Source organism: Centruroides sculpturatus, unplaced genomic scaffold (assembly GCF_000671375.1).
Source record: "Centruroides sculpturatus isolate CEXI.00-Female unplaced genomic scaffold, Cexi_2.0 scaffold12, whole genome shotgun sequence".
Classification (NCBI taxonomy): Eukaryota; Metazoa; Arthropoda; class Arachnida; order Scorpiones; family Buthidae; genus Centruroides; species Centruroides sculpturatus.
In genome coordinates, this window is record NW_019384438.1 from 1,193,649 (window position 1) to 1,208,660 (window position 15,012).

General features: G+C 36.4%; 1 protein-coding gene across 1 annotated transcript; it reads right to left on the reverse strand.

Moving 5' to 3' along the window:
- Positions 1-5,896: 5,896 nt before the first annotated feature.
- Positions 5,897-6,925, reverse strand: LOC111620057 (histone-lysine N-methyltransferase SETMAR-like). Its single transcript, XM_023361900.1, has one exon. It carries the CDS (start codon positions 6,923-6,925, stop codon positions 5,897-5,899), a length of 1,029 nt encoding a protein of 342 aa, XP_023217668.1.
- Between the last annotated feature and the right edge of the window lie 8,087 nt (positions 6,926-15,012).

The window sequence follows — 15,012 nt, forward strand, 5'->3', positions numbered from 1 at the left end:
TTAGGCGAAGTTGGAACGAACGTGTGTTCCTTTGATGTATCCTAGGCCAGTGTTTTTCAACCTTCTTGAATACGCGACCGCTTTACAAGTTAAAAAATTCTGGCGACCTCCCACGGCATATTAAAACTATGTCAGTGATTTTAAAAACTACGTATTTAATTTTCTTTCTGTTGAGATTTAAATATCGATCAAAAAACTAATTGTACTGTAAAATAAACAGGTACAGCTTTCTCACTGAAATTGTAGTTTTTTTTATTGTAGTGTAGGACCTACAAACACTTGTCTTTTTCTTTTACCCGCGACCCCCCGTGTATGGCTTTGCGACCCACCTGGGGGTCGCGACCCACAGGTTGAAAAACACTGTCCTAGGCGAACTAAAGTCAAACCTGAGTCCACTTCATGTGTCCAAAGTAAACTGAACTCTCCACCACAACTTCATCCTCTTATACGGATTGAAGCAGAATTGGATTCGACCAATCAGCGCTGCGTAGCTCTACAAGACGTCCGTCGATGGTCTGATGTCGCTCAACCAATCAGCGGTCAAGTCTCCAAAAGTGGTCTGATTGCCGTTTCTATGGCGACAACTGTCGTTCGTTGTAAGATTGGAAAAGCGCGAGAAAACCGTCTGACAGACGATTTTTATCCCGACACAAGGGGTCCGAAAAAAGGTATAAGAAAAAAATTTATCGAACAAAAAACATCCAATAGAATTTTAAAAATTTTTACCGAAGTTAAATTGGACAAATATAAGTTTGGAACGATTTAATTAATTTGATAAAAAACTCCCATAAAACAACAATAGCCCTATTAATTACCTAATTAATAAATCGTCATAAAATATTTTCGCGCCAAAAATAATTCATGAAATTTGCAGAGAACGTAGATAACGATGTATATATGCTGATCCATACATTTTTGAGAAGGTTATAAGTCAAGGCACTTTTTTATGAGGCCCTTAAGGCCTATGCTTCAGATAACTCGGGTTATAGGCTTAAGGGTTATAATTAATTAAATTCAAAAGACGACACACAAGTAACTCTCGTATGTTGTCAGGTACGCTGTACCCGTTATGGCAGTCATTTTGGTCGACTCATAGGCCATGTATATTTATTGGCACAAGCGAATACAAACTAAAAACGAGCCCTAAAAAAAGATCCCACACCTAACGAAGAATTAATTAAATAAAAATTATAATTGTGTACTGACCTTGAAAGTAATGGCTGCGAATTTTTAAAGTGCAGAACGATACAAGAATCTTTTAATTCTTATAACGAACGTAACGTCTAAATTTGCAAAATATCAAGTAATGCACGCATGCAGTGACACGCATTGCATGGTGGGGGAACGATCCAGGTCTCGTTATTCCTAATACCAGTAATCCAGAAAAACACGAAAAGCCCCAATGTTATCTAGCAATAATTATAGAATAGAAAAAAAAAATTTTCTATTCTAAAATTAATTCTCGATTAAATCATAATTTTACTAGACTACAGGTTCACTCGGCACTAACAGCACAAATCAAGTGGATAAACAAGTTGTTTGGACTGTTAAAAGGGAAATCGGTGTTCATACTGGGATATTTTAAAGCAAGTTTTTGTCGTTTCTTGTTAATAATTTACAGCAAATTGATTAACATACGCCATTTTATAATGAAAGTTAGATGTACCCCTTTGATGTACGATTGTACCCCTAGGGGTACATGTACCCCCTGTTGAGAACCACTGCTTTAAGATTAGTAGGCACGACAATTTGTTTCCACCAATCAGCTTGGCGTTTATTGGTGCCTTTATGGCAAAGTGCTCCTTCGTCATTTAGATAAAAATCTTCTAAGGAAAAGTTATTATAAGATCCTACCGTTTCTCCTTCTTTCAAAGCTTGTATAAGGGGACTCCATCGTTCATTACTTTGTTGTAGGTTGGCGATTTGAGTAACAGAGAAAATAGGTTCAACATCTTTTATTTGTCGAATGGGAATCCGACTGAAGGCATCGGGATTTTTGTGAGAGTTTCCAGCCTTATGTATGACGTCAAAGTCGAATTCCTGAAGGAAAATAATCCAGCGAGATAACCTTGAATTCATTGAAGAATCTTTACAATCTAGTAGCCATCGAAGTGGTCGGTAATGATTGTAAATTTTCGTCCATATAGGTAAGGTTTAAAATATCTGCCTGCCCACAATGTGGCCAAGCACTCCTTCTTAGTGGTGCTGTAATTAAGTTCAGTTTTCCTGAGTAATCGACTTGCGTAAGCTATCGGTTTCTTCTTGCCGTTCTCTTCCTGTGACAATACAGCTCCAAGGGCTGAATTTGAGGCATCAGTAGCAAGGATAAATGGTTTGAAAAGTCAGGAGATTTTAATAAGGGTGCTGACGTCAGAATTTTCTTAAGTTTATCAAAACTTTTTTGTTGATTTGGTCCCCATTCAAACGGTACCCCTTTCCGGAGCAGGTCTGTTAAAGGTTTAGCAAGTTGAGCATAAGCATCAACATGTCTTCGATAATATCCGGTTAGATCTAAAAAGGATCGGATCTCTCGCTAATTTTCTGGTTGAGGAAAAGTCATAACACATCTGATCTTATCAGAATCGGGTTTTATCCCGTGTTTGGAAATTTCATGTCCAAGAAATTTTATTTGGCGTTGTAGGAAATGGCATTTCTTAGGTTTTAATTTGATCCCTGCTTCTCCTAATCGTAGGAAAATTTGTTCTAATCGTTTAAGACGAGTAGGAAAGTTTGGACTGAAAGTCAAAATGTCGTCCATATAGACAAGACATGTCTTTCCCTTCAGACCATGCAATACGAAGTCCATCATACATTCAAAGGCTGCAGGCAAATTATGTAAACCCATCGAACAGCGGTTCCATTGATAAATGCCCATCAGGGGTAGAGAAGGCTATCTTCTCCTTATTGCACACACTTAATTGCCAAAATCCGGAAATTGTATCCATTGTAGAAAAATATTTCGCTTGTCCCATTAGACTAAGAGATTCTTGCACCAGGGGGAGAGGATAAGGGTCTACTTTTGTAATTTTATTAAGCTTCCGATAGTCGATCACCAGACGAAGACTGCCATCTTTTTTTTTCACCAGGAGAGCGGCCGAACTCCAAGGAGAAGTAGAATGTTCAATAATGTTATGGGCCAAAAGGCTGTCAATGATTTCATTTAATTGTTGCCGTTGGGCATAGGGAATTCTATAAGGAGGAGAGTAAATCGGGGCTGCATCACCTGTATCAATTTTATGTTGCACTAAATTACAATATCCTAAATTATAATCGTCCAAGGCAAAAATGTGTCGGTATTTATATAGTAGGGCTGAAAGGCTTTGTTTCTCCTGTTTAGGAATACCTGTCTAGTCAAAAAGTAGGTCAAATTCTGATTTTGACAAAGTTGCAGTTTTTCCCTCCTTAATGATATCCACAGGATTATGTTCTTCTATCGCGTCAAAAAAAGTGCCCACTTTGACGCCTTTCTCTAGTTTAATTGTTTTGTAAGTAGTATTGATGAGACGGATGGGAACTTGCCCTTTTTTATTGGGGGTAACCAAGAGATTGGCTTCCGTCATCCCTTCCTGTGGGAAGTGGCTGGTCTCTATCACTCCAATATTCTTATTCTGTTTAACTCCCATAATCTTGGCCGTTACTATATTCTCTGTCCGGGGAGGAAGTCGACACGGTTCTACTAACACTACTTCCTTGCCCTCCTCCGTTCCTTACAAAGATTGGGCTATATCCCCTTTAATTTGATTTTTCCCCTGGTCATTTAGTCTTCTCCCTCCAATTTTCCCGGGCTCTTTGTCCTGTCTATCAGAGCTCTCTATTTGGGGAGGGATAATCATTTCTCCCGCTTTTAAATCAATAAGGAAACCTTTTTCAGTAATCATATCCCGACTGATAATTCCGTCACATGGGCAGGTAACATCTATGTCTACTAGACAACACACAAACAGGAATCGTAAATTCCCTATTTTGTAGGTAGGATATATTATACCATATGTTTGTATAGGGTGGCCTGTAGCAAATCCGTTTCTTTATTCCTATCTATGGATTGTATTTTCTCTTTGATAGAGTCCACAAACGTTTTAGATAAGAGAGATACCTTGGCTCCTGTATCTATTTGCACTACTGCCAATTTTCCTCCAATATAACAATTAAATATATCCTATATCTAGTGCTAAATATGCCACGTCATCAAGTGAAGCTATATTTTTCGATTTCGTTTTAGGAGAGTTTTATTATTATGCTGATGTCGCTCTATAGGAGATTCCCGCTTGGGCTCATTTGTAGGATAAGGTAAGTTAGTACCGCTTATAGGAAAACTTTGAGGTCGTCGACCTTTGACGCTTTGCACATTACCTTTCCAACGGGTTTGCGTTGGTTTCGTAGGTTGCAATCGAAATCGGACTCGATTTGGATCAGGTCTCACATTGTTTTGCCGTGGGGAGTCGTTTCGTGGGAGGGCGGTTTGATTATCATTATGATTTTCTCGGTGAGCAGGAAAATTCTGTGTCCAATTTTGGTTAGGTCAGTTATTCGATTGATTAGGTCGATTATACGACTGATATTTGTTACGCCTAAAAGCGGGAGTAGGATATGCTCTACTATTAATATTTCCTCGCTGATTTCGATTAAATGGCACATTTCCAGAGTTGAGTCGAGAAGGGGCTCGAGTCAAACCGTCCATTCGCGTTTTCAACTCCTCCATTGCTGCTGTTAATTGTTGTATGTCATTGGGTGAAGGAGAGGAGTTTGTCGATTGGTCACATTCCCTAACAGTGCGCAGGATCCCCTGTGGACGTGCCGTAATATTATCTATCATCTCCTCGCTAATAGCGGCCTTTAGCGCATCATTGAATGTAGCGGGCTCCCGAGACATCGTCCGTTCTCGTATGCGGGGGTCAATCCCGTTTAAAAATTGAGCCTTCAGTCGTTCATCGAGCTCTTTAGCCTGAACCCTCTGTATGAGAGCGGTTTCCTCCGCGTTAGCATCCGGCTCTGGCGAGATCACGATTTCCATAGCGAGGGATTGGAGACGAGTGGCATACACTTGCACATCTTCGTCCCTTGTCTGAATGCAAGTATAGAATTTGTTTAATTTAACTGGGAAAGGTTTCCGTCTAAAGCGCTCCAGCATTAACCGCTTGAACTCGTCAAATTCATTCACCATCTTAATCCAGCGATCCTTCCGGAGAATTTCTGAGGCTATCCCCGTAAGTTTCAGTTTCGCAACCGCCAACATCTGTGCCTTCGACCAAGCAGCCATCTTGGTGACATCTGCTAATGAGTCGAAAAAATCGGTTACTCTCAGGCCTCCTGCTTCTCCTGAAAACATGGGTTACAAAGGTTTGATGCCGCCTAGACCTCCCAATGTGATGGGATTCGGCGTAGGGTTTGGATTAGGGTTGCCTGGCCCAGCCGCAGGTTGTGGTTTGCCCTCCATTATCTGTCAATTACTGTCCCTAATGTAGGAAAGTAATACCTAATCCTAACTCAATTTGAATGTTACTAGTATATAGCCCTTTTTGTTCGCCTCACTGAAGTTCCGAAAAAGTCGAAACCCCACTCCTGAGAACCAATTTGTGAACCACCGGGACGGTGGTTCACAAATTGGTTCTCAGGTCTCTCGATCCGGCAACAGGTTGTTAAACCTTTTCACTGTCAGGATGGGTGGAAGGATTTTTTTTCCCGCAGTAATGGGCTTTAATGTTTCGGGTCAAGTGGCGGAGGGAGGAGTGTGTCGGTGAGACGACAGGCGATATACGAGTAAACGAGGAGGCCAGATATAACATAAAAATTAACAATTTATTTAAAGCAAGTTTCAGATAGTATCAGGTCAGTCCAAAAGTTTGTGCGCATTTTGGCGAAATTTTTAAATGGTGTAAATAAAACACAATTTAACATTTTAATCTATGATATATTTTCCTCCGCTATCTACAATATCTCGCCATCTTTCTGGTAGCTTTTTTATTTTACTGGCGTAAAAAGATTGTTGTTTTGAAGCAAAAAAACTTCTGAGTTCATTTTGTATATCCTGTTTAGAATTGAAGTTTTTGCTTTGGCAAAAATTTTGTAAAGCACGAAATAACTGAAAATCACTTGAGGCAATATCTGGGGAGTATGCAGGATGCGGCAAAAGCTCCCAATTCAGTTCATTAATTTTTTGCAGCGTTTTTCGAGCCATATGCTGTCTAGCGTTATCATGGTGGAACAACACTTTCTTCATATTCACCAATCGCGAGCGTTTTTTAATCAATTCTGAATTTAAACGGCAAAGTTGTTCACTGTATACATCTGCATTAATGGTTTTATTTGGTTCTAACAATTCATAATAAATGACACCATACATATCCCACCACACACTTAGCAGAACCTTTTTGGGATGTAAAGACGCCTTTGGTGTTGAAATTGGCTGCTTATCTTTGTCTGTCCGCTGTCTTTTTCTGGTGACATTATCATAAATAACCCACTTTTCGTCACCTGTTACCAAACGGTCTAAAAATGGCTCTCTTTCAAAGCGCGATAGAAGGGAAATGCAGATGTTTAATCGCTGCTGGCAATTGGCTTCTGACAGGTCATGTGGTACCCACTTTCCCAGCTTGGATACTTTTCCAATCTCCTTTAAATGGCGAAAGACTGTCCCATGAGATGAATGCATCTTTTCTGCGATCTGATCCACTGTTAAATATGGCTCTGACTCCACAAGATTTTTAAGAACGTCGTTATCAAAATCGACAGGACATCCTGAACGGGGTTTATCATTAATGTTGCTTTTTCCAAGTTTAAATTTTTCGAACCATTTCTGGGCACTCCTCACACTAATAGTATGTGCACCATGTACACTATTAATTTTTATTGCTGCCGATCTGGCAGTTTCACCACTCAAAAAGAAAAAATATAACACAGCACGTTTATATGCGTTATCGATATTCATTTTTTATCGGTACTAATATGCGTCTGATCTTTACAAAATTTGGTGACAAACTGAAGAATACAACGGTCAAGCGATGACAAGTTTCGACAGGTTCGGAATCTGATCGATCTGGTAATAAATAATCGCGAAACCCATACATGCTACTAATGCGCACTAACTTATGGACTGACCTGATACAACAACTAGTTCGCGTCCCTAAAACGCGGAGAGACCGAGAGAGAGCTTACAATAATTGGTTCCATACCTCTTGATCTGTTATCCACTGAGGAAAATTCTCCAATCTTTAATTTAGGAAAGTTCACTGTTTAAAAAATTAAATCTTTGATTTAGGAAAGTTCACTGTTTAAAAGGACACTATTTTAAAGTTATCTTCTTCTTCTGGCACCTGCTCTAGAACGACTCCCCCGAGGAGGGGAAGGAAGGGGTTTTTATAAGATCGGCGTGGGAGAATGGTCACGTGATTGATTGTTGTGAGGTAAAAGGTATGCAGATGGGTCAGCGTTGTTCCTGGGACCATGCTAACTATCAACTTAGCAGTTGGAATGTGGGATTAGTTTCGAAATGAACGGATGTTTACCTTGAATAGAAAGGGGCGATAGCCATTTTTCTTTTCTCCTTTTAGTAAGTTAAAGGAAAGTTTGATTAAGTTTTTAGGCAAATACGGGACATTGAATCGGCAAATAATCGGTAAAAATTCCGGATCTCACAAACCTCTAAACCAAATAATTAAGAAAAATGCCAGTACACTATCTTGTTTACATTAAATAATCCTGCTTACAAAAAACCTTAAAACTATAAAAATTAAATTACACAGATAGACTGTTAAAACCCGTAATACTGTTATTAGCCATTAAAACCCTTTCTAATTATGGGCAATTAAAACCCAAAAGCCAAAATTAAATTCTAAGTGCCAGATGTATAAATTATTAACAGATATTATTAATTATTTTATTTTTATGAATAAAACAACTTACAGAAGCAAAAGAAACCGTTACAAATGGTTAAAGAACAATAGAACGATCGATAAAAGACCGTTAGAAAGACAATAACCACGACGACCGTTAGTCCTTTGTAACGAACAAAGAAAATCGGAACAAAGACTTTCCCAGAATGCTGATAAAATAAATATATATATATTAAAACTAAGCTAGAACAGTTAAATTTGAGCCAAAAGACACCAAATTTTGATACTATGACCTCTTACCTAACAAACAAAACAATATAAGCATGCCCCCCTTTCAAATAAGAACACCCTGCTAAAACCGATTGTAAAATACTAAATTTACTAACCCATAACTTCCCCTCTAAAAAAGCTAGCCAAACAATGTTGGTATCAAACTGACCGTGATCAAATATGCTATCCAACGATGTATCAGACAATAAAATCCGATAAATATTTCCGGAACCAACCTTTACGAAAATAGGAGCGATGAAAAGAACGTCTTGACCTGTTGACGACCTACTCTCGACTGATCCCTAAGAACAGTCTTCCATCGGAAAAAATTCCTTTCTAACTTGTTAAATTCTAACAATCCTCTCTCCATTTCCGCTACTGAAGTTTGCCATAAGTTTTCATGTTCCGGAACAAAGTTAGGACCTTTTTGTAGAATTTCCTTGATTTTAATTCGAATGTGGACTTGGTCTCATAAAACAAAAGGCAATGATACTTTTGTTTTTTACTTTTTTGTTACTTGTTTACTCAAGATCCATGTCATCTTCTTGATATATCTTTTCCTTAAACTTTTTTGTACCTTTTCTGTCAACCCAACCACTTTCGCATTAAAATCATTGAGACTTTCCGGTGGTTAATTTCATTTTTTAATGCAATGAGATCTTATAATATTCCATACTTTTTATTTTTTGCGATTCTGATGGATTTACGTAGACAGTCTTTTCTAATTTTTTCTTTCAACAAAGTACATTTTTTTGGAATACTTATTTTATAAATGGACATTGGGAAACCTTGTTAAGCAGACATTGCTTAAGAAATTTCATCTTACTATCCGCCTGTATTAACTTCAATGCCAATTTCCTATATTCCTTATATTTCTTGGCCGGTGTCACCATATTGCCAATAAATTAAATATTAATTAATTATTAGTTATTAATAATTAAGTAGTTATTAGTTTTATAATATATATTATTAAAATATATTTAATGCATAATATAGTTTTAAATGATCATATATATTTCAAAATTAATTTTAATTACTTTTTCTTTGAAAGATATAACAGATGCGACATAAAAGCACGGAACACAGTGGAATGGCAATATGGTTTATGGAAACGACGTTTTCCCTGTTTATCAGTAGGTTTACATTGCAACCTTCAAAATGCTATGGCTGTCATAGTTGCCACTGCAGTGCTTCACAACATTGCAATTTCACATGAAAATATGACAGTTCCAACAGAATTTGTTATTTCCATGAATGAAGATGTTCCACTGCCTGTTGTCAGAAGTCAGAATGCAGCTGGATTTGCAAAGAGAAATGCATTAATAGCAGATTTCATTAGAATTTAACTTTTGAAATGTTTGCATAATCTTTTAAGGTAATGCAAATGCGGGTAGCCTGTCACCAAGCTGTTGCCTAGCAAAAACAGGTACGACTTCATCCTACCTCTTTTTGCTAGGCAACAGTTTGGTGAGAACTGCCCACTGGTCAGTGGATGGCTTGTTTATGGGTTTTTCCTATCCCGGAAAGTCAGGATTCTTTTGTCAGGTCGAGTGGAGGAGGTGAGAGGGGTCGTCGGAAAAAGTGTGATCGATACTCGAAGTAAAGACGACGTTTAACAACAAAACAAACATTTATTTAAACATACTATCCTAACATACAGGGATGAACTATTTGCACGTAATTTGAAGTAACCGCGCCGAGAGAGAGTTTACTATATTTGGTCATACCTCCGTTGATTCGAATTAGTTTTCTAGGCTTCTTTGCGGCAAGATCTAGACCATCTTCCCGGGCGAGGTAGGGCATGGACGACTTGGCTCGTGTCAGTCGAAGTCAACCCCCCTGTCGGTTCTCACCTCTCGTTTATACCTTCTGGTCTCGTGATCGGGTTTCACCAATTACAGAATTTTTTTGATTAAGTTCCAGGTGATTCAGTGGCGGGTTCTGTTGGGAAAGGAAGTTACTCCGGGGACGGAAAGAAGAACATCCTCCCTCGGAAATTTCGAAATAACAAAAAGGGAAAATGGAGGGTTTCTTTGTTAAAACTATTTTATAGTTAATATTATAATTTTGTTGATTTACTTTATTGTTCTTGATTCGGGCCGCTTCACACACAAACATATTTCAGACATTATTATTAAATTTAAAGGCCCTTTTCAGGGCCATAAATTTTGCTTAAGAGTTAGCTAAATCAGTATAAGTAAAAAATTTGGCAGTTTTATTTCACCAAGCAAATGAACAGTAGACAGGAATCCTGTTGGAAGGCAATATGGTTTATGACATACGTTTCCCATGCCTTTCTATTGGACTACAGTACAATTTGCAGAATGCAGTGCATATTATAGTTCTTCACAATATTGCACTAGAAGATGAAAGTATAGCAGTATTTCATGATGATGATAATGCGCATGTTTTAACTTCAGATGTGCCTGTACAACTATGTAAATACCAGAAATGTTCAAGGTTTTGTGAAAAAGATGCAATAATTCAGAANAATACTTTAGACCAGATATATTCGTGGAAGTGGTCGCTTATTACAGTTGTTTATGTTATTTTGGATAAAAAATCGATGCTCGCGGTCGCTGAATACTTTTCACATTGGTAGAACTCTGATTGGAAGATAATTATTTCATTATAAGCTAAACAGAACTTTTACGGAATATAATTATTCTTAGGATTTACCTGCTGATTATCAGTGTTATGAAATTCTTCTATATTAAATTCTTCAGCTGGTTCTATCACATCAATGATTTGTGGTATAGCTGAAACCTGCAAGATGAAAAATTGTTATTTGAAAAATATGTGAACTTGGTATTAAAACGATATTACTAACTACTATTACTAATACAGTATTAATATTAGTTCTTTTAAAACTTGCAATACATTTGTAATTGAAAATTATCTAGACTTTTTTGATTTATGAAATGTTAAATNAGACTTTATATATTAAGTATTATTCATGTATACTATAAATATTTGCACAATTGTCATTTAAGTATTATAAAGTAATTTATTGATAACTAAATAAACATTGACTTACTTCAGATACAGATACAGAAAGGCCTATATGTTGATCATTCACTACTAAAACTTGCAATACATTTGTAATTGAAAATTATCTAGACTTTTTTGATTTATGAAATGTTAAATGAAAGAATGTGTAACTTAAAACAATACAGTAAAACCTGTCTATGGAGACCACCTACAGTTCCTTCAAAAAGTGGTCTTTTAGACAGGTGGTTGTCCAATACAGGTGGTATCGTAATACCGTATTTCTGAACGTATTTTGCGCACTTTTTAGCCATTTCTACTAAGCAAAACTCGAGGTGAGCAAAAATGAACAAACTTTTTCAACGATAGGGCTATATTGGTATTGTATTTTATTGTTAACGGATAACTTGATTTACAGGAGTCGTCATGATTTTGTAAGACAGATTTAATATCAATATGTTAAAGATTAATACAATAGTCGCATATTCTCGATTATAATGCACACTTTCTTTTTTTTTTGACTTAATTAAGTCAACTTGATTTTTTTTCGTTCACTCCTCAGTAAAGTGTATTACGTCATCGATATACAAGTGCATCGTATCTCTACATCACTTTGGTTTTGGTTTTGGTTTTCGTTAGTTTAACTTTAAAAATACTGTATTTTTTAATATTTTCTTAAGTACAACAAGAAAATTATTAATAATAAAATGATTTTATTATTTTTTCTCATAATACGATTTCATTACATTCGAAAAAGGAAGGTTGCCTGTAAAACTGATTTTTTCATTATTGCGTTTATTGTTTTTTGAATATTTTGCGTGTGAAAATTACTTGGATATTATTTTTCTAAATATAAAGTGGAAATAAAGTAGGTTGATACAGAAACCATTTATTGCACATGTACTGTATATCAGCTTCAAAATAAATAAATAAATAAAAATAAATTTTATCAAACGATGAGATCAGTCAATTAATTGTATCGTGTATAATATTTTATACCCCAAGGAAAATACTGTAGGTCTATGGTAAAACCAATTTCGTTTTCTCACAGTTAAACTTCGCCGCTAATTGCTGTTGTGATAACTTTAACACGATCTTCTAACGACAGCACTTCGCATTTCTTTTCTTTTTCGGACAATTTGGAACAAACTGAAATGAATTTCTTTTGTTGCTAGACTAATTCGTTAACACCTGCACCTAATTTCGAGGGTGGGAGCAGTGTCCGAGGTGGGTTCGAACGACCGTTTAGACTAATTCATTATATTGTGAGAATCGGGGTTTTAGCATCAAAGCTTAAACCGTTTTCCGACAACGGGAAGGTGAGTCCTGCTCACAGGGTCAGTGGATGGCAATTTAGGAGGGCAAAAATCGAGTGGGAGGTCGCGGATAAGTCGATAAGGAGTTTACCGAGTATGAGTAAACACACATATTTAAGATAATATATATATATATTTAATTTAACTAATGATATATATGAAAAGGTTACAATAATTAATAATACTGCTAATCTCTAACCAAGGTTACAATAGGCTGTTTTTCGGCATACATCTCGCATATTTACGATAGAGGATATTATTTGATCTCTCTTAATATCTATTTAGGAATTAGCCCCAGTCCACCTGAGAGAAGGGAAAGAATTCTACTTACTAATTTGTAGATAGACGAGCCTTTTTGCTTATACGTCCGGTGTCGATGGTCAGTGTTGAAGGTAGTTAATCCCTTGGTTGCTGTTTTCTTGAAAGCTACCCCGATATCTGGGCCAAGCCCTCTTTATACCAATTTCGAGGGGGTGAGAACTATGACGTTATTAATGATTTATCCGCACACCTGCTAGTGTGTTGATTTTTGGATCTAGCTAGTTTGGACAACTGACTCAGAGAAGTTTGTTTAATTTATTGTTATTGGTGTCAAGATGATATGATTTTATGATATAAATTTCTATAGGTTTGATGGCCTTCATCCATAAATTAACAATCATCTGACAATAATTTCTTTAACCTGGTCAACTATCTAGTTATTGTTTATATCAAACGTCGCGTTTTACTATGAACGAGGCAATTTATTGCTGTAACCACGTGTCACGTGCAATCAAAGGGGTGATAAGAAACATCTCTTCTTTCCGTCTTGTTGATATGAATGTCTATAGAATTACCTTTTAACAAATAAAGGAGATTTCGTTTATTGATATTTTAACATTCTGTTTTTTTTCTTACTCGGGGAGAGCGTCTCGGTCATTGACCGCAGAGGTTCTCCTTTTTTTCCTTTTATAAGGAAAATTCCAAGGTTTACAGTTCTAAAACAAAAAAAGGGTTTTGTTTGGACCTTCACAATATTAGGAGGGGGGAAACGTTGTTGAACAATACTTTAGACCAGATATATTCGTGGAAGTGGTCGCTTATTACAGTTGTTTATGTTATTTTGGATAAAAAATCGATGCTCGCGGTCGCGTTACACAGGTGGTCATTTAATACAGGTAACTTATATGAAGACTCTATTGATAAACTATTCGGTGCCAGAAATTTTTGCCCGTTTTGACAGGTGCCCGTCGAATGCAGGTGGTTGCCTAAGCAGTTTTCACTGTATTTCAAATTATTAAGACGTACAGAATTTGAATAGTACATACAGTTTAAACTTTCATATAATTCATATATTAAATATTATAATTTTACATTTAAATTACATGATGTAGTTTAAATTTTAGATCTAGTTTATACATAAAATGTATGTATATTTTCATTGTGTATTGTATAGTGAAGTAGACTTTATATATTAAGTATTATTCATGTATACTATAAATATTTGCACAATTGTCATTTAAGTATTATAAAGTAATTTATTGATAACTAAATAAACATTGACTTACTTCAGATACAGATACAGAAAGGCCTATATGTTGATCATTCACTACTGAAGTTGTAGCTATTTCTTCTATTAAAATATATTACTAATTAATTCAAAATTAAAAAATTATAAATTATAATGCTTTAATACTTACTTGTATTAGGTTGGGCATCACTATCAAAGCCATTATGTAAAGGCTGAGTTCAAACGCTCATTGACAGGAGTTTTTCAGCCGTTACATCCGAATTATTTAAAACAGGAGGAAGGTTTTTTCCTCCTGTTTTAAATAATTCGGTTTTTTTTGTGCCTGTTCTTTCACGGCTTTCTTTTTTAAATTCTTATAACAGTCCCATAACTGTTTGGTTTTTCTAAGGGTGACACCCGGATACCATTGAATTCCTTTGTTAGTTCTTTCCATGTGCCTCTCTTCTGTTTGGAAGAAATTGCATTTGTTTTTTTGTTTTCAATGATCGATTTATATTTTTCGACTAATTTGAGTAGAATTTCTTTCTCAAAATTAGAAAAATTACCGCGTGCACTGTTTTCCATTTCACTTTCTGCCATTTTCCACACGTGTTTCTATTTTATTCTATTCTATTCATCTCTTCCCTGGTTCATACACGTGTTTGTTTTCAACCAATTAAGACTCTGCTTACGAAAGGAGACTTGTTTAATTTCGAACGCAGGATTATTTTAAAATATTAACTCTAGAGTAGCGAAACTCTAGAGTTAAACTTTTATCTGAATACGAAAGAAGAGTAACTCGTAATCTCACTTCAAGTTACATCTAAACTCAAGTTCGTCAACTCTCTCTAACTCGCGTTGGTGAATACGGGGGTGAATGAGCTCAGGGCTCACTTTTTGTAAACGGTTAGCTAATGTAAGAACGTTGATTGGGGGGAAGATTTTTATTCCCTACCGTGGGATGGTCTAAGGTCTACGCGTATGTGGGTGATGGTTTTTAAAGGCAACAAAGACAAGTGTTCTACAAAGGTAAACCGTTTATTTCGGACAATAATGCTTACATAAAGTCTCTCGTTGGCAAGGTCCTGTGTTGTTGGAAATTTTCGACGTCGTTGCTGGT